General features: G+C 36.2%; 1 protein-coding gene across 12 annotated transcripts in view; it reads right to left on the bottom strand.

Moving 5' to 3' along the window:
* Positions 1–4,395: 4,395 nt before the first annotated feature.
* The window catches only part of LOC127411970 (geranylgeranyl pyrophosphate synthase), a 31,758-nt gene continuing 12,661 nt past the window's right edge, over positions 4,396–23,492 (bottom strand). For all 12 annotated transcript variants that reach the window (XM_051647957.1, XM_051647950.1, XM_051647954.1 and 9 more), the window contains one exon: positions 4,396–6,798. In XM_051647957.1, coding sequence (XP_051503917.1) covers positions 5,974–6,798 — 825 coding nt within the window. In that variant the 3' untranslated portion in view covers positions 4,396–5,973. The remainder of the gene's footprint in view (positions 6,799–23,492) is intronic.

Here is a 23,492-nt window from a genome sequence, read left to right on the forward strand (position 1 = left end):
AACCAGATTTACCCCAAACAAACAGCATTAGTGAGCTCATAGTTCATGCTGTGCAAACAGTCAGAAGGCACAAACATCTCTGGAAAAAAGTCCTTGTTATGATATTCACATTCAAGTTTCTGAAGGCAGATGGCGAACTATCCAAAAGTCTTAGTTCTCGTGGAAATACCAGAACGTCTACCACGTTTCCTCCAGCATTTTTTCTTGTAATACGCACATCCGGGTGAGTACACTTTCGCTGGAACTGGCAGAGTAAAAAGTGGGTGAAAGAACCGTTTTCTGCTAGTGGACAAGTACACAACAACAGAACGAATATGCAGAAAAGTTTGGCGATCATAAACCCCATGGGACTGACTGGTCTGCGTGAAAATACATAAAGCAAATAGAAACTAAATAAAGAACATAGGATGAGAGCGACGGCCAGCCAACACACAGAACGGTGCCATCTTATTTTAAAACGCAGCCTTTTAAGGCTTATTAATCGCACAAGGTCTTTTTGTGATTTCAATCTTAATTCAATCAATTATGCAGCATTAATGGATATTATACCAATATCTCAGAAGTCAAAGTCTACTGTGTTTAAAGAGTTTTGGATGGTTTCCCTCATTATAGGAAAGTGCCTCTTTCATAACCGTCACGCCCGTTTATGGCATTTTTTCCGTTTATGGCGGTTTTTTTGTTACGAGAAAGATGGTCGAAGGGTCTTCCAAACAAAAGTGAGCAAGTTACTCGCTTTCGATTAGATTGTTTTGGTGTCTTTAGTTTCCCCGAATGACTCAGCGAATCAGTTTAATCAATGATTCAATAACTTACTCATATTGACAAAATACACCCATTTGTCACCTCCTACTGCCCATAATGTGTAATCTCAAGTGGTCACTAAACAAATATGAATGAAACAGTTTGAAATGGTAGTTTGCTGAAATGTGTTCTGGGTTTCACCAACTCTAAGTGAACAAATTTCATTCCAAATCCGACAGACATTAGTAGATAATCACTCCATCAACCTGTTCTGACACAACACATTTAAACATCTCTTATTTAGCACTCAGCTGGCAAAAAGTTACATCCGCATTAGTTATGATGAATACAACAATCCAATCTATTGGACTCAGGAGTGTTTTGGAATGTTGTGGTGAACACTGGATCACTGAAAGCCAAGTAGATGCAGACAAACGCGTCTCGACCCATTATCCACAATGTGATCAACATAAGCATTTAACCTTTTAGTTCTCATATTCCATCTGAAAGTACATACAGTCCTTCTCAGACATGCCGTTTAGTACTTACCTCGAGCTTAATCGCTTCAAATGGTTTCGGCTTTAGCACAAACACTCACTATGTTGTTGCACATTAGGAGAAACTTATCTTGGCTTTATTCAAAGGCACAACAACAGTGAATTAAATACATTGGCATCGTGAAAACTTTATTTCACTATGGTCAAGAATTTTATGTGGATTTCACTAATGAACGATCCATTTTGGTTTTTGTTTATATAAAAGCTCCTACAGCTCGGCTTTAGAGAAGTAATATTAGCGCTTCCATATTGCTTTTTTTTGTCTCAGTGCTATCAGGTTGACTTTTCTTTCGCTAAAATTGGTCTGTTTACCGAAATTCAAAACACTGCCCCCAGTGGCCAAAGCAGTAAGTGTTGCTGTGCGTATGAGCATGTGTGAGCTTCACTTTAATTTCACTTTTGCAAAACTCCAAACATTTTGGCCACTACAAGTTAATATACAAATGCTATACCCCAGTGGCACCAGGTTTTTGTGGACAGGAGGTGTTAACGAGGAGCATATTATACAGCTGTTATGAACTCTGCTACAGTCAGAACAGAAGCTCTTCCTGTAGTTTTCTGCCAAAATAAAAGCTCGATTGTTTAGAAATCGTTGGTTTAACTGGACCGCATAGAAATGCCCCATGTAAGTTAAGATTAATACAGAAATATACTACTTTTGTAATAGTAATAATAATAATAACAACAGTCAATATTATATTACAATAATGTCAAGTTGACAGTGTCTAAAAAAGTTACGATGAAAAGTGGGCGGAGACCTGAGAAGTGGACAAAGAAGAATGAAGATATATATTTTCTCTTTGTTTCACTGTTTTATTCATTCGTTCGTTTGTTTTTGGCTGAAGTGGTAATGGTCTGAGTTTGGTTCTTTTTAGGGGGACTCAAGTGTGAACCCTTACAGAGTAACCCAAGCCTTTTTATTGGCAGTAGAACATGGGCCTAATTTGGTCAAAAGGAATCACTAACTACCTTTTTTTTTTTTTTAATCAATCACACAAATCACAATATTTTTTCAAAATAATCACAATTAGGGATCCAGTATCGCTGCCGATATTTTTCGGCAAATTATTTTTGGAGTGCCCAATTCCCAATGCGCTCTAAGTCCTCGTGGTGGCGTAGTGACTCGCCTCAATCCGGGTGGCGGAGGACGAATCTCAGTTGCCTCTGCATCTGAGACCATCAATCCGCGCATCTAATCACATGGCTTGTTGAGCGCGTTAGCACGGAGACATAGCGCATGTGGAGGCTTCACGCTATTCTCTGCGGCATCCATGCACAACTCACCACGTTCCCCACCGAGAGCGAGAACCACGAGGAGGTTAACCCATGTGACTCTACCCTCCCTAGCAACCGGGACAATTTGGTTGCTTAGGAAACCTGGCTGGAGTCACTCAGCACGCTCTGGATTTGAACTCGCGACTCCAGGGGTGGTAGTCAGCGTCTTTACTCATTGAGCTACCCAGGCCCCCTTTATCGGCTAATTATTGACCAAATTAAAATAATCGGCATATCAGAAATAGGCATGAAAACACTGATGTTTATTTATAATTATTTACTAACACACTTAAATCTTAAATGCACAATCCAGAAATAATAATAACCACAATATGTAGAAGGGTTTGCACTCCTAAGACCATGTAATATTTAATTTTTATTCTCTCATTCTCACGTTAATGCAGAAAAACTCCATAAACGGACGTGACATTTGTGAAAGCGGCACTTACCAATAGGCTATGATGAGCCTACATCTAAAACACTTTGAAACCAGCAGACTTTGACTTCTGAGATATCGGAAATTATATATATATATTGAAAATTATTTATTGTTGGAACAGTGAAAAAGCTTTTGTACCTCTTCATGCTGTTTAAGTAAAATAGTGATGTGATCCAAATTTAGGTAAGTTACAAAATATTGGTATCGGCCTATAGTTTTTGTTTAAATCTGTATCGGCCAAAAAAACAATTATATCGGTGCATCTCTAATCGTAATGCGACTTTGTCCAAACTGTGCAGCCCTAGCAACTCAGTGAGTTGGCATAATGTGGCAGAGCCTAGGTTACTGAAAATCTCCGAAACAACATGCCGACTTCCTGTTTGACAATGTTGGAATTTGTGGCAAAATCTACAGAATTCCATTTCAGCATGGTAAAATCTGTGAAATGGAGCCAATTGTACTACACATACAGTATATGGGTACTGAAAGGTAAAATAAAATTAGCCAAAATATTTAATAATCAGAATACAACAATGTGAATTGGACTTTAAGAAAAATCATACACACTTGCAGGAGACTGTACTATATGAAAAGTATGTTTATTCTGTGGAGCGATATCAAAAACATTTACTTGCATATGCAGTAGTAGTGTTGACCTCAGCAGTATGTACTTGAAAAACTTACACATTACAGTATTGTATTGTACGCTTCAGTCATAAACAACAAAATGTTAACATGCCCATTCAAGTTATTTCAGAGTTTTCTGAGTATCAAGTGAAAGATTAATCCATATTACTTACTGTCAGAAATATTGGTTAATGGTAAACATGGTAAAAACACAATGTTATAACGCCATTTTGAAACTTTTTATTTCTGCCTTTGTAAGAAGCACACATCTTTCACCCTTATTAATGTGGGTTCACACATGAAAGTAAGGCCTCATAACTTTACACTAGAGGTCTAACGATTGTGGATTTTGCCGATACGGATAACCGATACCCAAGGCGGTGGAGAACACCAATAACCGATTAATCGGCCGATATATATAATATATATATATATATATATATATATAAATCGATTTATAGAATGATTAAACATTTCCAAGTCTTTCCTTACTGGAGTCCAAAATGAATAATATCCCAAAAGCCGTTTATTCTGCAACCAAAATCCCCAAAACAACCAGAAAAAGTACTATTTGGTGCATAATGCGGGACTTTTAATTGTAAACAAACTTGGCTGTTACAATGCTCTATATGCAAGTATTTAACAAATAAAGCTTTAGATAGCTTTAGCCTATATATTCACCAGATGAGGTTTAATTACAGAAGCCATGAACTGCACCATAAAAAAAAATAATTAAAAAAATCATTTTGTAGCTGATTTTCTTTTTTTTTTTTTTTTTTTAATTGTCTAGTACCTACCTGATGTCCTAAAAAAAAAAAAAAAAAATTCTCTATTTTTTCCTCAAAAATATATTTTCTAAAAACATTTTTTTTGCTTGCTAGCTAACCATTAGCATTAGCAACCTCCGCCACCAGGTGTCACTATCAGTATGCATGAAATCTTACAAGGTGACAGATGACAGCTCTGGTGCTTGATCTGTTGATTTATAGTTGTCTAATACTCTAACAAGAATGCTATAAATTCATTGATTTGGGCAACGCCAACACGAGTCATGCCTCTATACAGTATTTAAAACTGAAAACACAGTGAGAGGCTTCAAAACGGGCAAAGACATCTGTCTAGTGTATGTTTACATGGGCCAACAAATTAAAAAAAGCACATTTTCAAACCGGTGGTGAATGCCATAAAGAAAAAGCAAAATAACTCCTGTTGTTACACTTGACAATGAATGCCATATGAAACATAATGTATTCTGAGGTATATTCATTTAATAGTGGGATTTCATGTATTAAAAGTCTCTCTAACATTATATACGTTTCTTTCCTTGATTAAGATTTGCAAAACATTCTTGTTAGAGTATTAGACAACTATAAATCAACAGATCAAGCACCAGAGCTGTCATCTGTCACCTTGTAAGATTTCATGCATACTGATAGTGACACCTGGTGGCCGAGGTTGATACAGCATGCTAATGATTAGCTAGCAAGCAAAAAAAAATAATAAGAAAAAAAACATAGGCTCAGGAAGGCACTAAGACACCTTAAAAAAAAAAAAAAAAAAAAAATCGGCTAGTGACATTTTTCATTGTTCAGGGCTTCCGTAATTAAATCCAGAGAAATAAACAAAACAAAACAAAAAAAATATTCTTTATATTTAAAAAAGCATATTTTTGTCGATTACCGATAGTTCCAAAAAGCAACTATCTGCACAGATTAATCAATCAAACCGATATATCGGTCTCCCTCTACTTACTTTACGCCTTATCAAATGTGTAGATTTAGGATTATTTCAACCTGATGACATGTATCACCATGACAACACAAGCATCAGCAGCCCAGTGAGCTTAATGAGGTTTTCATGGTATTAAACTATTAATCAGAAAAGCCATTAATCTCTTATTTTATATAATATTTTAATAAATGGGAGAATCTCACAAAAATGGGCCTAGGTTTCATTTCACACCAAAATCTAAGAAACAAATGATATATATATATATATTGACTAAAGATAATGCATGCTATTTTTAGGGCAGCATCTCTCTACAATTAGATGTTGTTTAAAGTAAATGTTAACATTTACACCTGTTGGCATCAACCGCATGTATAACATCATACCATACGAAGTGACTTAAGCCAAATATATATATATATATATATTCTGTCGCACTACATTTGCACATTCGGTCATTTTCAACATCATAAATCGATCACTTGGACTGAAGGCCAATTCGATAGCTATTGACTATATTTCAACAGCAATTTAGTCACAGAAACGTACAAAAAAAACCTAGTTTTCAGTTATCTAAACACCGTATGCAGACATGACTACCATAGGTCATTGATTTGATTGGTTGTCTGAAGTTCTGGTCACAGTCTCTTTTGATTGGCTGACTGAAACCCCACCCTTGGGCTCTTTGTACATGCGACTGAGGTGCTCCAACAGGGCCTCTAGTTCGGGGTTTCCTCCCAGATTCTCAATCAGTTTGTATGCTTCTGCTTCAAGGATTATTAGTGTCTGACGTGTGTAAGCAAAAGAACCCACCTTCTCAAGGTAGTCCACACAATAATGTTTAATATCCACATTCTCAGTGCGCTGACGCAATATATTCTGCACTTGCGTGCTCTCGGGTCGTGACCAGATGGCGTGTATGGTGGGAAAAGAGAACTTCCCTTCCGTCAGATCTTCACAGAAGCTCTTGTTAGCGCTGTACTCTGGTGAGTTCAAGTTGGCGTAGTCGTCACGAATTTGGAAGAAAAGTCCCAGTGTGTCTAAAAGTGGTTTTAGATCTTGTTTCCAATCAGAGAAAAGCTGCATGAGTCCCACCGCGAGGCCAAAAAGACCACCGGTTTTCTGAAGCACCATGGCACGGTACTCGTCCTCGCTCGGGCAGGTGTACGTGTCGCGCCAGTGGATGTCGAGACCCTGGCCGCGGTGCAGCTCCAGTAGCTGACGGGTGAAGACGCGCACAGCCTCGGGGTGGTCTAATGTGAGGACCTTCTCTAGGCCCAGGAAGTAGACGTAGTTGGCAGAGTTAATGACAGAGGGCACACCGTAGATGCTATGGGCAACCGGGAAACCACGCCGCAGCTTAGAGCTGTCTTCAATATCGTCAATCAACAGACTGGCATTGTGAAGCATCTCAGTCACCTCAATAATGACCTGTGGATACGAAAAAAATAAAGAAATTAAAAAAGAAAAATCATATTGCTAATCATTAGATGTCAAGAAAGATATAGTGTCAAACAGGGCTCAACATTTTTTTTTATTTTATTTTTTATTGTGGCTCCACCAAAATAAGTATGTTTTATTTTTTAGCAACCTTGCTATAAATGTCAGGATATTTTTTATTTTTCCTTTCTAAACATCATTATTATTATTATTATTATTATTATATTGTTTAATAGTTATCATACAAATAATATTATAATGGTTTGGAAAGAATATTTTTACATTCCCCCCCCCACATATTATAAAATTATATAGTAAATATAAAAATTACATTTTAAATTAATAATAATACTAAACAACAAAAATAAAAATATACATTGTTATAAAAAGTTTATATTATTGTTGTTAAACAATGTAATAAAAATTATAATTAAATTGTTACATTTTTAATCAGTCACTTTCTACCCAAATTATAATTATAATAACATCTGATAGTAAATCATAAATTATTAAATATTTATAATAATAATAATTAATAATAATAATAACAAAACGTATACATTAACAACAGTAATATGGAAACTTTTATAACAATGTATATGTTTATTATTAGTATTATTATTTATTAAGAATATAAAATATTATAGTAAATATAATTATAATTTGGGTAGAAAGTGACTTAATTAAAAATGTCTATTTAATTAAACAATTTAATTATAATTTACTAAATTGTTAAACAATAATATGGAAACTTTAACAATTTAATAAAGTATAACTTGTTTAATTAAAAATATTAATTTGTAATTAAGTCACTTTTTCTACCCAAATTATAACATTTTTTTGGTAAACAATTTACATTTTAATTACTACTACTACTACTACTAATAATAATAAATATACATTATTATAAAGAAGTTTCCATATTATAGTTAAACAAATTCAATAAATTATACATTTATTAAAAATATTAATAAAAATAAGGATTTTTTCTCCTTTCCAAAACAATATTTATATTTGCAAATCTAACTGGAAATTTACAGTACAATGTAACGGCTATAACCTTCATAATCACTTTTAGGAAAAAGTAAACAGGGCCAAATAAAAACCCACATAAACCCATAAAATAAAATTAATGTCAACCCATGCGCTGTAATGGATATAATTTACTGCAGAGGGCAGCAGTGAAACAAGCCGCATTATATTAAGTTCCTTCAGGGTGTGTCTCAAAAACAGACTAAATCAATAACATCCAAGCATATCTGGAAAAGGTCTACTTGACCCAGTCCTGTTAAAGAAAACTGGTGACTGACATCACTAAATCACTCTCAGTATCTTGTTCCTGTGCAACACAACTCTCACATAAAGAGAATGAGTTTGATTCTAGCATCCCGTACTAGTATTATCATTCACATGAAAACAAGAACATTTAAAACACTTTCCATTTCCAAATAGCAAAACCTTCGTTACATAAAAGAGCATTATGTATATGTGCTACAGATCTTGATGTATATTATAATCATGGAAAAATAGCTCTTAAAGCACGACACAATCTGACACATCAGAGCACTGATAGGGAACATATGGCGAGTCCAGATGAGTGAAGGGGAGGGGCAGAAACATCGCTGTGTCAGCGGTTCAAACGTGACCTTTGCTGACCTTTTACCAAACATCCATGAAAACAAACATGCTTTTACATAGGCGGTACACTCGTATAGTTACCATGACTAAATGTAAACAAAACACTAAATCTGAGCCCTTGCTGGTGGAGGCCCTGCTACACAAAACATTACTTCCTGTTGTAGTGCATGTAAACATTCCAGAGTGATATGGAAAATTTCATACACGTGTTTACACTCCTAAATAAAAGGTCATACTATATCAGGGTTTACCAAACTTTTCTGATCCAGGGGCCGCCTAATATATTGACCTAGTTTCACAATTAACTACCTTTACATCCATGTTTTATTTTATTTGCATATGCGTTTAATTTCCATAGTGTATAATACACACACACATAAGCACACACACACACATTTATATATATATTTTGTTTACATATCTATCATATTTGTTTACTTTAATTAATACAAATTCTATGATGAGAACATTAGCCTACCTCTTACCCCATTACATTTCATGTCCCAGTTGATCTTAATTGAAAAAACATTTTTTTTTCTTTTTGTAATTTAAAAGGTCATCTAAAAACTGACTTTAAGTTCACGTTTCATTTATTTGTTACATTTCAAATGCCTTTTCTGTATAGATTAACTGTTTTAGTCTTGCTCCAGACTTTGAAAATACGTTATAAAAATATTAATTTTGACATGTTTAAAACTAATATAATCTAAAAGTGAAATAAAAAAAAAAATACAATATTTATTGTGTGAAAATGATTTCCAAATATTTGTAAAAAATTTCAACTGTCCCACAGTTGTGCCGTCATTTCCACCACACTACAATTTTGCCCCTAATAAAGTTTGTTCAGAAGTTAGTGTACTTGTTAACCAAGAGGACAAAAGTGTCAGTGAAGAGGGAAATATCACGTCATTTTTTTTTCTCCCCAATTTGGAATGCCCAATTCCCAATGCGCTCTAAGTCCTCGTGGTGGTGTAGTGACTCGCCTCAATCCGGGTGGCGGAGGACGAATCTCAGTTGCCTCCACGTCTGAGACAGTCAATCTGCGCATCTTATCACGTGGCTTGTTGAGCGTGTTACCACGGAGACCTAGTGTCATTTCCAGCACTGAATTAAACAATACAGAATTTGAGATGTGCTGGAAATGACACTGTGGTTTAAATTTCCATGATAAAACTGACAAATCTCCTGTGATGCATGTACATACACTGTTGGACATTGTTAGGAGACAAATTAAACTAGTGACAGCACACACACACACACACACACACACACACACACACATACACACACATTATACACACACACACATATTATACACACACACACATATTATATACACACACACATATTATATACACACACACACACATATATACACACACACACACACACACACACATACACATATATACACACACACACACACACACACATATATATTATACACACACACACATATATATATACACACATACACATATTTATTTGATTTGATTTTTTTTTTTACAAAATCCACAGTGCAAAATTTCCCAAAGAAACACCTGTTCTAAATGTCTCTGTTTGCGTATTAGTTCACTCATTAAAAACCCCCAGTTAAAAACACTGGGTTTAATCTGAGGGATTCAACCTTTACATTCAAAACAAACACAATCTGCAAACACAATAACTGCAGTACCAACATCACCACCAGAGGGCATCAGGATTGGCATCCACTTGAAAACATGGTGAATGTAGGGGAAGAAAAACTTCCAGCAGAAACAGAGCCGTGAAATGAAGTGGGCAAGAATTCCGAGACTGAAACTGCCAGATTTAACCTTAAATTAACCTATATCAGAAGCTGCTCGGAAAACCTCTCGCATGCTTACGGTGACCTATAGTCATCATAGAAGTAGGAGTACCAGAGAGACAGAGAGAGAGAGTGTGTGTGTGTGTGTGTGTGTGCGCTCGCTGGGCATGCTGCCAGCATCAGAAAAAGTCAGACATTTATCCAGCAAACATGTTTCTTACAGTAAAGTGCCGCCCATAACTTAAACTGCCACCCAATCAGAGCCTCTACAAACACATAAAACACACTCACAGATGCTCTAATTAACTGTATATCAGCCTGACAGCTGAGCGAACAAGCACAGATTCTATGATGTGCCAAAGAAAGCTTTGGAAGAAATCAAAACACTCAGTCAAAAAAATATTAGAATAATTGAATTTGTCTGCTTTCATGAAACTTGGACATTTTGAAACTGCCTGCACTGCAAAAAAATAATACAGAATTAAAATAAAATCCCTCAGAATCCTTTTGATTTTCAGTAAAACAACAACAATAATAATAATAATAATCCTCTATACTTTCACATAATTTAGTCAATCTTTGTTTTAACACTAACAAAATGTGCCACTGCAATACATATGTCGTCTAGATATGCAGCATGCTACCATGGTATTTTTAAGTACCTTGTAGGGGTGGGTAAAAATATACATTTTCTGATTAATTGCAACCATGTGAACGATCTTAATATGGATTCTTAAATCTCAAGATCGATCTTTAACTTAATCCTCTGTGTCCACGAGATCCACACAATCCATTTGTCACTGAAAGTCTCTTAACACAGTGCATCCGGAAAGTATTCACAGCGCTTCACTTTTTCCACATTTTGTTATGTTACAGCCTTATTCCAAAATGGATTAAATTCATTATTTTCCTCAAAATTCTACAAACAACACCCCATAATGACAACGTGAAAGAAGTTTGTTTGAAATCTTTGCAAATTTATTAAAAATAAAAAACAAAATCACATGTACAGAAGTATTCACAGCCTTTGCCATGACACTCAAAATTGGGCTCAGGTGCATCCTGTTTCCACTGATCATCCTTGAGATGTTTCTACAACTTGATTGGAGTCCACCTGTGGTAAATTCAGTTGATTGGACATGATTTGGAAAGGCACACACCTGTCTATATAAGGTCCCACAGTTAACAGTGCATGTCAGAGCACAAACCAAGCCATGAAGTCCAAGGAATTGTCTGTAGACCTCCGAGACAGGACTGTATCGAGGCACAGATCTGGGGAAGGGTACAGAAACATTTCTGCAGCATTGAAGGTCCCAATGAGCACAGTGGCCTCCATCATCCGTAAATGGAAGAAGTTTGGAACCACCAGGACTCTTCCTAGAGCTGGCCACCCGGCCAAACTGAGCAATCGGGGGAGAAGGGCCTTAGTCAGGGAGGTGACCAAGAACCCGATGGTCACTCTGACAGAGCTCCAGTGTTTCTCTGTGGAGAGAGGAGAACCTTCCAGAAGAACAACCATCTCTGCAGCACTCCACCAATCAGGCCTGTATGGTAGAGTGGCCAGACGGAAGCCACTCCTCAGTAAAAGGCACATGACAGCCTGCCTGGAGTTTGCCAAAAGGCACCTGAAGGACTCTCAGACCATGAGAAACAAAATTCTCTGGTCTGATGAAACAAAGATTGAACTATTTGGCCTGAATGGCAATGGTCACGTCTGGAGGAAACCAGGCACCGCTCATCACCTGGCCAATATCATCCCTACAGTGAAGTATGGTGGTGGCAGCATCATGCTGTGGGGATGTTTTTCGGCGGCAGGAACTGGGAGACTAGTCAGGATCGAGGGAAAGATGAATGCAGCAATGTACAGAGACATCCTTGATGAAAATCTGCTCCAGAGCGCTCTGGACCTCAGACTGGGGTGAAGGTTCATCTTCCAACAGGACAACGACCCTAAGCACACAGCCAAGATAACAAAGGAGTGGCTCCGGGACAACTCTGTGAATGTCCTTGAGTGGCCCAGCCAGAGCCCAGACTTGAACCCAATTGAACATCTCTGGAGAGATCTGAAAATGGCTGTGCACCGACGCTCCCCATCCAACCTGATGGAGCTTGAGAGGTCCTGCAAAGAAGAATGGGAGAAACTGCCCAAAAATAGGTGTGCCAGCTTGTAACATCATACTCAAAAAGACTTGAGGCTGTAATTGGTGCCAAAGGTGCTTCAACAAAGTATTGAGCAAAGGCTGTGAATACTTATGTACATGTGTATTTTATTTTTTTATTTTTAATAAATTTGCAAAGATTTCAAACAAACTTTCACGTTGTCATTATGGGGTATTGTTTGTAGAATTTTGAGGAAAATAATGAATTTAATCCATTTTGGAATAAGGCTGTAACATAACAAAATGTGGAAAAAGTGAAGCGCTGTGAATACTTTCCGGATGCACTGTATCCTTTCCGTTCTTAACAGTAAGTTGTTGATCAAAAACAACATAACTAAACATTTCATTCTAATCACAAATATCACGGATGCTGTAAAGAAGCCGCATGATTTCACTCGTTGATATGCGCTCAAATGAAACACTTCTGCAAGATGCTCTCTGAACTGCTGCTATTCTTAAAGAGACAGTACCAGTTTAGCACTTTTTCTACATATCAAAGTAAATACTTGTTTGTTTACATGCATCATTTGTACTATTTACATGTAATAAATATATATATGCAATTTCAATATCATATTTTTTTTTAATGGAATACATGGAATTAGCACATTTTTAAAGAGCTAAAATGAAGAAAAACTAATGATAAAGTAAAATTAATAGAGTTGGGGGGAAAAAATTATTTCCCGATGCATCACGATCTTCGTTTGAACGATCTTGATATCGATTCTTTAATCCCAAGATCGATCTTTTACTCTATGTGCAACCCTCCAGTACAATGAGAGGAAATCACTCACATTTGCAACCAAATTTCACGCTATGCAACTAAATATATATATGGCAACTGGCTGGTAAATGATCAGATTTCACTCACCAGTAATTGTGTGGTTTAGTCGTGAAGATTTCAGCAGCAAGATCCTTTCATTGCGTGTTGAGAGTAAAAGTTGATCCGTGTAATGTGTGTCCAAAAGACAAGATCCACGTGACCCATTTGTCACTGAATAATGTCTTTTTACAGTCAGTTGTTGATCATAAACAACAAAAAAAAGAATAAATTCTAATAATGCACAGCACACATGAGATGAAGCCATTCGAGTCTCTCTCGCTAGCATGCACTCATTTAAAGACGTCGTTTACAGAAATGCCGTTTTCAGTACCAGTTTTATCACGTGTTTAACAAATCGATGTAAATACTTGAAAATAGTACCAATTATGCATTTAAACAACAACACGTAACAAAATATAATAAATGAAATATAATAAAATAAAATCACATTTATTGATTGAATACATGGATTTTTTTTTTTTTAATGCAAAACATTTGGGTTTTTCCCTTTTTGATTTTACAGTGAAATGTGAGCTGGACATGTTTCATAAGTTTCATTCATTCACTTTTTTTATTTTTATATAGTTTCTGACCTCTGTGTGAAATGCAGTGAACTCTTTAGACCAGCAGATAGATGACTGTCTCAGCTAACAAAAGTCAACTCATGTTATGAAACATCATTCCTTAGTCCTTTGAAACCTCTAAACACAACAAAATTCCTCTAAAGAAATAATATTTCTGGTGTTGTGTTCCCTCAGAAATATTTTGCTTGTCTGAATAAAGTTTAAAAACTTTTAGTAAATTCATCACTGAATTACTGAAAAATCCCGGGCATTTTTTAAACAGATTTTTATTTTTAGATATCAACTTTTTCAGTGCAACACAAGATGAAATGCATCCTGAATGCAAAGCGATCTGAGAGAAGTGTGTTGTCTGCAGTCAGCATGTGACACGAGCTGTATGGAGGCGTTGCACGCTGTCAGCCAGCAGGGTGTTAGTGATGCGACGCATGTGCGGTCATGCCGACGGGTTCAAGAGTTTACAGGCTGCGAGAGAGAGAGAGAGAGAGAGAGAATGCTTCAAGGAGACTAATGAGAAAAATGAGTAATCACTTGACTATCAAACAGCTCTCAAAAACGAATCAAAAATGACAAATACAGAAACAGCCGCAGGTTGAGATCAGAACTCTTCAATAAAAATTACATTACCACTCACCACGGAAGAAATAAAGCAGAAAAGCTGATGCATAAAAGCTTATATCATGTGTTTATCTCTTGTAGTAAACCTCATAAAGCCCAGTTCACAATCACAGCTTTAGAGTGGAGTATAAATTAACATATTGTAACCTTTTTAAGATGATTTAAGGAGTAAATGTTGGTAATAGTAGAAAAACAGGAGACGTTTATACATCTTCATCCTGTTCTTTACATCTGTAACGGTTTCTTAGTGATCAGACTTTCTCTTCGTTCAAAGGTACATAATATTTCACAAACATTAACTTAATCTAATTAAAAAAAGATTTGATGCCACTAACCTATCAAAAAATACCTGCAACCAGGGCTGTACACTTTTTATTTTTTTAAGTGTTAGCAATAGTGCTTGTGAACGAAAAAAAAAATATTATAATTAGCATAAATTAATTTATTAGCACACAAGAGTGGAGCAGAAATGGTTTTGTTATTAGGGGCCAAGCACCAAAGGTGATGTGGCACCTACTTTATCCTTTAGTATTATTAGTGCCCAAGCACTGAAAGTGCAGAGGCCCTATTGCTCTTCTAAGGATTATTATCCTTTCAAGGTTTTCTGTACTTTTGGGGTACTTAACATGCGTGAAAACACACACACACACACACCTCTTGAAATTTTGCACACGCAGAGTTGTCAGCCACATGCATGAAAACTCTTGAAATGCTGGCCAATAGGGCTGGGCAAAGTTGCAGGGGAATGTAAATAGCCATGTAAGACGGCCTCTGTAGCACCCCCATTTTCACCTACTATCACCAAAATTGGTACATATAAAGTTCTCATCAAGCCGCACAACTTTCATAATTATAGTTATATGCTCCACCAAACAGGAAGTCGGCCATTTTGGATTTTGTGAATATTGCAGTCTCTGAACTTTTAAATACTCCTCCTAGGCGTGACTGTCACCACATTTAGACAACATTATGCCAAGACACTGAAGATGCTAAATTGCTAACAGATTTTGATATATCGAACGGTGTTGCCATGGCACTAATGGCAAAAAAAAAAAAAAAAAGGGGGAAACAGGAAGTGTCTCATTTTCTGTGTGCAATGTGTGATTTAGATCAAAATTGAGATGTATATTTAGTCTTGGGGGCTAAATCGCATGGATTTGACTACTTTGGGTCACAGTCATAGCGCCACCACCTGGCAGCAGGAAATGTGGCTCTTACATCAGACTTTAAAATAGTCCTCTTATATTTACCCAAATTGCTTCTAAATAGTTTAGAATAATGTCAAATGCCAATTGCATGTGTCCACCTTGCATTGTTTTCCAAAAGTCACCAGGTGGAAATGGACCAGTTGTGCTTGGGCTTGTCATCGCTGCTTGCAGCTATATTTATTCTTCCTCCCCAATGGGAGTCTATGGCAGCCCCTAGAACCGTACATAGGAAAATTATGAAATTTGGCACACTGATAGGGGTGGTCATGAATAGCCCCCATACCAAATTTGGGGTCTTTAGGATTACCGCCACCACCAGTTCAAAAATTTGCTTTTCTTTTGCAAGTATATTTTGAACCATTTATCCAAGAAACAATGATTTTTACATCTGATTACTCTCCACCTGATGATTCAAATGAACCCCTTACATTAGAACTGCCCATTACAGTGGCCGCCATCTTGGATTATGATGTTTACAGTTTAAAGGTTTCATGGCCTTCAAACTTAGTCCGATTTGCCCAAACAAAGTCTCCAAATTTTTTTCAAAATCTCCATAACGAGCCACACAGAATTAATACAGAATTTTGATTTTCGCCTTTTGAATTTGAGGCTGTATCTCTGCAATGCATCGTCCTATCAAAACAAAACTTGGCATGCTTCATCAGGACCATGATCTGGAGACACCTAAGGGTCAAGAAATGGTGGAAAATGGCTACTTTTACCTGTAACTTTTGAACCGTATTTCCAAAAAAATCTTGAGTCTATGGATTCCTTGGGCCATGAGGATTGCAACAACACCAATTTTCCCCCAATATCGGCCATACTGCCTCAACACACCATTCTGAATTTGATTAAAAAGTGATATCTTTTGAATGCATTGTCGGATAAAAAAAGGTATGCTTTATCGACATCATGTCCTGAGGATACCTGAGCAGTTTGGAGACAGCACCACCTATAGTTCAAAAGATAAACCACACGTGCTGACTATAAACTCAGGACGTCTCTTGCACCTGTATGGCTCAGTGGACAGAGCAGCGCAAGCGCAAAACAGGTGCATTTTTACTCGTAGACTGGTCTCGAGCTCTTAAACTCGCAGCTTTACGAGAATCAGTGAGAAGCAAGGTGCGAGAAGCCGAAACCATTTTAATTCAGCACAGAATTCTACATCACCACCCTTGAATTTAATATAGTAACACTAACTGAACTTTAGGCAGAAATAGATTGATAATAAATATGATCATATCACTACTTCAGCTCTATTAAATTTGTCAAAGGCTACATTAGGGGAGTGAGGGAATATAATTCATTTGTTACAACTTATAAATATTTATATTTCGTATTTATTGTTTTAACATGTGTTTAGAGTAGGTCTACCGTTTATAATTACAAAAATGCCATAGTTTGTTTTATAGAAAGCATGTATCATCTAACCATGGTAGTGAAGATCCATGCTTCCATGTGTTTACTATGGCCTTGTTACAAAAACCACTGTTAATTTTAAAAAAGGCAAATGTAAAATATATTTACATCACTTATTATTAGTTTTGGTCTTTGCATTTTCTTTTATATGCCCCAGATATAGCCCTCCATCTGCTTGAATTCAAGAAACGCGAGGTTTGGTCTCACATTCATGATGCGTAAGCCTGCTGAATTTATTAACAACTTTAAAATGATGAAATGCATCAAAGTTGCATTGAGCAAATAACACAAATATTGAGTTTTGTTGGGGTTTTCTTTGGTACAACAAAGTTTGGGGTGGCAGCTGGGGTAAGGGAATCAAGTAGGGGGGCATTCATCATGAAAAGGTTGACTACTACTACTATATTATTTGATATTACATTTTTATTACTATAAATATTCATTACAAGATAAATCAAGTGCTATACACTATTTAATAATAAAAATATTTAAGCTTATTTTTAAGATGTACGCATTGTAATTTCATCACAAATTGAACGGAGTAATCTTTATTAATCTCATTTAATTTTGTTAAAGATTTCTCCGTTCAGTTTGTGATGAAATTACAATGCGTACATCTTATATATATTTTTGTACAATGGTGTTTTTCTGAATCTCAGAAACATGCATCTATTTAAGCTTGCTTTCTAGAAATCAAGCAACTAGATGCTCAAAGACTTTGAGGGCAAACAGAATAATATCTTATGTTTGTTTTGCTATTCACATGATCAAATAAACATGGAAGTACAGAAGGCAGTTGCTGGCATGAACGACTGACTTTCACTGCCTGAAGAGCTTTAATGAAATATCCGGGATAAAAGGAGAGCTGCTGAACAGTAAGTTGAATGTGATCTGACAGGCTTAGCGCTTAACATATCGCATTGAGAGTAGGGCTGGGTGATATATCGAATATTAAAGATATAATCAAGATATAATTTCGCTAACGATGTAAAATTGATGATGATTTTAATGTGCTTTAATTTGGCCATTAAGTTTCATAAAAAGCATCAGTAGACTAATTTCACGATCCTTCAGGGCTGCACAATTAATCAAAATAACACCAAAATGGTGAGTTGGTCATATGTGATTATTATTCCATAAAAGGCTGTGATTTAATAATCATAAATGCCGTTTGGAAAACGCCCAATAAAAGCTCCTTGTGAAGTTGAAGTGAATACGACAGCACTTTCGGTGTCAAAATAAAAGCCCCAGGTGGAGGTGAAGTAAACAGGACAGAAATATATTACTTTTGTATAACGCAAATATAATAATCAGAATAATAATGATAATATAAAACCTGACGTGTCTCACAGTAATAATTTAGTATTATACAATGTTTACTGGGTTTTCAAAAATAAGTCAGTGAAGTAGCTTTGCACTCCTTGTTCATTCACAAAAATGTATTAGTAAAAACATTAAGTATATTTTAAATAATGCTTTTTATTAAGCTACTAATGTATCATTTTAAATGAAATATAAACACAAAGTTCATATCAATGAAAATTATTGAAATTAATTCTCGCTTGTTTTTATTTAATGAAAAACTAATTATTTTTATAAAGATTTTTATTTAATGTCTTTACAGTATTGAATCTACTTGGCTACAATGGCTGTTTGGATGAAATGATGGTTCGTCCGATTAAAAAAACAAAACAAAAAAAAAAAAACGTTTTGAGCCATTTTAGAGCAAATACATAATTAGAGCTACATATCGAATATCGTCAATAGGCTGAAGAATATCGATATAATTTAAGACATATTTACCAGCCCTAACTGAGAAAGAACAGCTGATTTACAATGACAAGATTAACATCACTTAATCACGGGATGAGTTGCCAGTTCTGCTTTCTCTTTAAAAACAGTATATTATTATAAAATGGATAGTTCGTACTAAATTCTGATTGGAAGAAACATTTGACGGCATTTGCTCAAAACATTGCTCTGTTTGAGTGGTCTGACATGTCAACTTTTGGCTCAACCAATGGCATTTGATTGGGGAAACCTATACGTAACGCTAGTTTCGCAGAAATTACACACTTCCAATATGAAATGTCCACTGTGTGGCGCTAAAAGTGAGTTAAATGTTCTCCCAAACAGATTAGGTTTTTAAGGTTAATTCTCTATTGAGTTTTCAAAACCAACCTCCCTACCCTAAACCTTAAACCTATCCAATATTGTCAGAAAAAGCAAATTTGAGATGGAAAACACAACCACATCATTTTGTAGTGCTTTTATGACACTTTCAGCTCACGTATCGACTCGCATGCTCTTTCGAACTTGTACCAGGTTGGTTATATGGGTTTGAAACGACATACATGGCTAATAAAATAAATAAATGGACAAAAAAATATTGATTTGCATTGAAATTATGTAATTATATGAGAAGAAAGCAATTGCTGAACAGCTGAAATCCACCTCTGGTATGCTTTGGAGTTCTGTTGGTGTTTGTAAATAATGACCATCTGACTGCTCATTATCCAGCTTATTACAAGACTACTTGCTAAAAGAATAAATAAATGGACATGGAATATTGATTTAATTATTTTATCAGCTTACTTGATACGAGAAGCAAAAAAAAATATATATATATGACTCGCAATACCCGGATGACCGGTCTGATATGTCTGAATCCCCGCATGTGCGGTTGTTCCTCAGATGTCAGACCACTAGATGGTGCCATTGACCAATCAGAATAGAGTATTCCAGAGTGATGTTTAATAAGTCTTTACAACACAGAACATTGCTGGTATCAGATTATGTCAGCAGCATTGACATCTAATAATTATTGCTTCGTATATACAGTGTCCCTATGCGCTAATCAGATCTGTAATGTATTAGTCACTCATTAGCATTACACATCTGAATGCAATAATCTGAATTTACTGCAATGCAACAGCTGCATTTTTAATCCTGCCAAATAAGAATTGGAATTTGCAGTTTTTGCTCCCTCTTATGGAAAGTGCAGCCTGCAGCTGGTTTGCCAAAACATACAAATCTGCTACATTCTTTAACATTAGCATGTAGAGAACTGCTTAGTGCATTGTGTATTGTTGGCATAACAGCTATTTGAAGGGGATTACGAGGCATAACAACAGCATTGAGGCTTTTCATACTTGCTGGATTTCTAGATGGGCATTTAAAGGAATAGTTCAGCCAAAAATGAAAATAATGTCATTATTTTCTTACCTTCTTGTTGTTCTAACTACCGTCTTCCGTGAATCACAAAAGAAGTTATGCAAAATGTCCCCGATGATTGTTGGAGTGCCTATAACTCCAGAAGTATTAAAAAAACAGAATCGAAAATATATCTTTAATACTTCTGAAGTTAGGCACTCCGACTTTGGAAAAACAACAGTATTTTTTCCATTTTTGAACTAACACCGTTGGCACATAACGCAACAAGGGGTGCAGAAGTCAACTGATTTTAGTAAAAGACCTACATATCTGTGTGTAAAAATAAAATGACACTGACACCTTACAAAGGTTATTTTTGACCTGTAGTTTTGCTCCAAAATCAAAAGGTGGAAATTGTCATTATGACCCCCTTCTACAAAATAATCAAATACTCTGTAAATATTCATCCATAGCATTTCATATTTTGGCTTTCACTCCAATTCACATTTATCTTTCACCAGTTAAAAAAAACAAAAAAACAATATTAAACTGGGAATCTCTGGTTGAGTTGACATGGAATGACCCAGAATATATCACCACTAGTAACGGATTGATTAATCGGCCGATATTTGGCCATTTTGCGATTATCGTCCGATAACCATGTACATTTGGCCAATTAACAGAAGTATTAACTTTCCCTCTTGTCAGTTCCAAAATCTACCACGATTTGTCAATGGATAGCAGAGGTTGACCGATAGTGAATTTTGCATTTACCGATAATTAAAGTGGTGGAAAAGGCCAATAACTGATTAATCGACCGATAGTTTTAGGAAAATGAACAAAATCCCAAAAGCAGTTTATTGTGCAACCAAAATCATAATAATAACCAGAGACATGAAGACTTGGTGCATAACACGGAACTTTTAAATATAAAGAAGCCCTAAACGCACCCGGGACTCTTATTTTGAAATGAGAGACTTTGCTCCGTTACAATGCTCAATATGCGAGTAAGTATTTAGCTTTTTAATCGCCTGTATTTTCACCAGGTGAAGAGTTCAGTATGTATATATTTCACCAGATGAGGTTTATTGATAAGGAATAAAAAAAATAAGAGAAAATAAAATTAAATATCACCAATTATCTGCATAGATTTTTTTCCGTACACCTATAGTTCCAAAAAGCAACTATCGGCACCGATTAATTGTAAAACCGATTTCAAGTTTATGCAAATAAGTGTTTGTTTCACTTTAGAAATTGTGTACACTCATGATTTGCTGTTGTTAACTTGTATTATGTTTATCCGCATTTATACTGGCCATCCTGCTCTCTAGATATCGGTATCGGCCATTGAAAAACCCATATCAGTCCACCACTATTACCACCCACTTTCATTGTATTGAAAGCAAAAGTTCAGACATCTTACATCTCATTTTGTGTTTCACAGAAGAAAATATGACTCATTTGTTAACAATGATGTAAGAATGTTCATTTATAGGTGAACCGTTCCTTTAAGAGCTTTTTGGATCCTCCATGTGCATTTATATCTCACTTTTCTGTAACACGACACCACTGCAGAAATGCTCCAACTCGATTTGAAGGGCAGAATTCTGAAAATGGCCCATGATGTGATGCTTAAGAGCCAAAATCTATTTGCATTGATTTTTGTTCAGTCTCTGCAATGCCAGAGAAAGAAAGAGGGAGAGAGAGAGAGGAAACAGGCAGTTTGCAAAAGAAAGGATGATATGGGAACGATGACCCAGGAGAGATAAGACACTGCACCGGTGCTTTTGATTTGCACTGGAGTTTTGTGCAGGCGGCGCGGTTCACTGGAGGGCAAAGTCGCTGTAGAATTGACTGAGCAGACACACTGTTTGCACCTCTCCATCATCAGTCTTGTGTTCAGAAGAATGAACCGTAGAAAACACCAAAAGCCTTCTAGCTGCCTACTGCACACTTCAGTTCTATTCAAAATGTGTATCTTTATAAAGAAAACCTTTTCGTAATTAATTTGTCAACTGCTAAGATGACAACAGTTCTACCACCCTTCTAGATTTAAAGGACAACATGCAACTAGGGCTAGGCGATCTCGATATTTATCAGAAAAATCCTCGATATCGATGATAATCTGAGTAATTTTTTATATTTAGCCTGTGTTCTACATCTAGACAATCAGATGCGTGCAGCTACAATCACAATCAGTTTGGCAAACTGAATCACAGTCACGAAATCAGCCTGTCATATCCAGCTAATCTGATATCGTTGTGTACCGAACAAGACAGCATTGACAATGCAATACAGCTAATTGACTGAACACAACAGCAACTCCATCATCAGCACTACTGCTGTTTATTTACACTGGAGGCCAAAAGTTTGGAATAATGTACAGATTTTGCTGTTTCGGGAGGAAATTGGTACTTTAATTCACCAAAGTGGCATTCAGCTGATCACAAAGTATAGTCAGGACATTACTGATGTAAAAAACAGCACCATCACTATTTGATAAAAGTCATTTTTGATCAAATCTAGACAGCAGCCATCACTCCAACACCTTATCCTTGAGTAATCATGCTAAATTGCATCATTTGGTACTAGAAAATCACTTACCATTATATCAAATGCAGTTGAAAGCTATTTGGTTCATTAAATGAAGCTTAACATTGTGTTTGTGTTTGTTTTTGAGTTGTCACAGTATGCAATAGACTGGCATGTCTTAAGGTCAATATTAGGTCAAAAATGGCTAAAAAGAAACAGCTTTCTCTAGAAACTCATCAGTCAATCATTGTTTTGAGGAATGAAGGCTATACAATGCTTGAAATTGCCAACAAACTGAAGATTTCATACAAAGGTGTACACTACAGTCTTCAAAGACAAAGGACAACTGGCTCTAACAAGGACAGAAAGAGATGTGGAAGACCAGATGTACAACTAAACAAGAGGATAAGTACATCAGAGTCTCTAGTTTGAGAAATAGACGCCTCACATGTCCTCAGCTGACAGCTTCATTGAATTCTACCCGCTCAACACCAGTTTCATGTACAACAGTAAAGAGAAGACTCAGGGGTGCAGGCCTTATGGGAAGAATTGCAAAGAAAAAGCCACTTTTGAAACAGAAATCAAAAAGAAAAGGTTAGAGTGAGCAAAGAAACACAGACATTGGACAACAGATAATTGGAAAAGAGTGTTATGGATCTTAACCCCATTGAGCTTTTGTGGGATCAGATAGACTGTAAGGTGCGTGAGAAGTACCCGACAAGACAGTCACATCTATGGCAAGTGCTACAGGAAGTGTGGGGTGAAATG

Source organism: Myxocyprinus asiaticus, chromosome 21 (genome assembly GCF_019703515.2).
Source record: "Myxocyprinus asiaticus isolate MX2 ecotype Aquarium Trade chromosome 21, UBuf_Myxa_2, whole genome shotgun sequence".
Classification (NCBI taxonomy): domain Eukaryota; kingdom Metazoa; phylum Chordata; class Actinopteri; order Cypriniformes; family Catostomidae; genus Myxocyprinus; species Myxocyprinus asiaticus.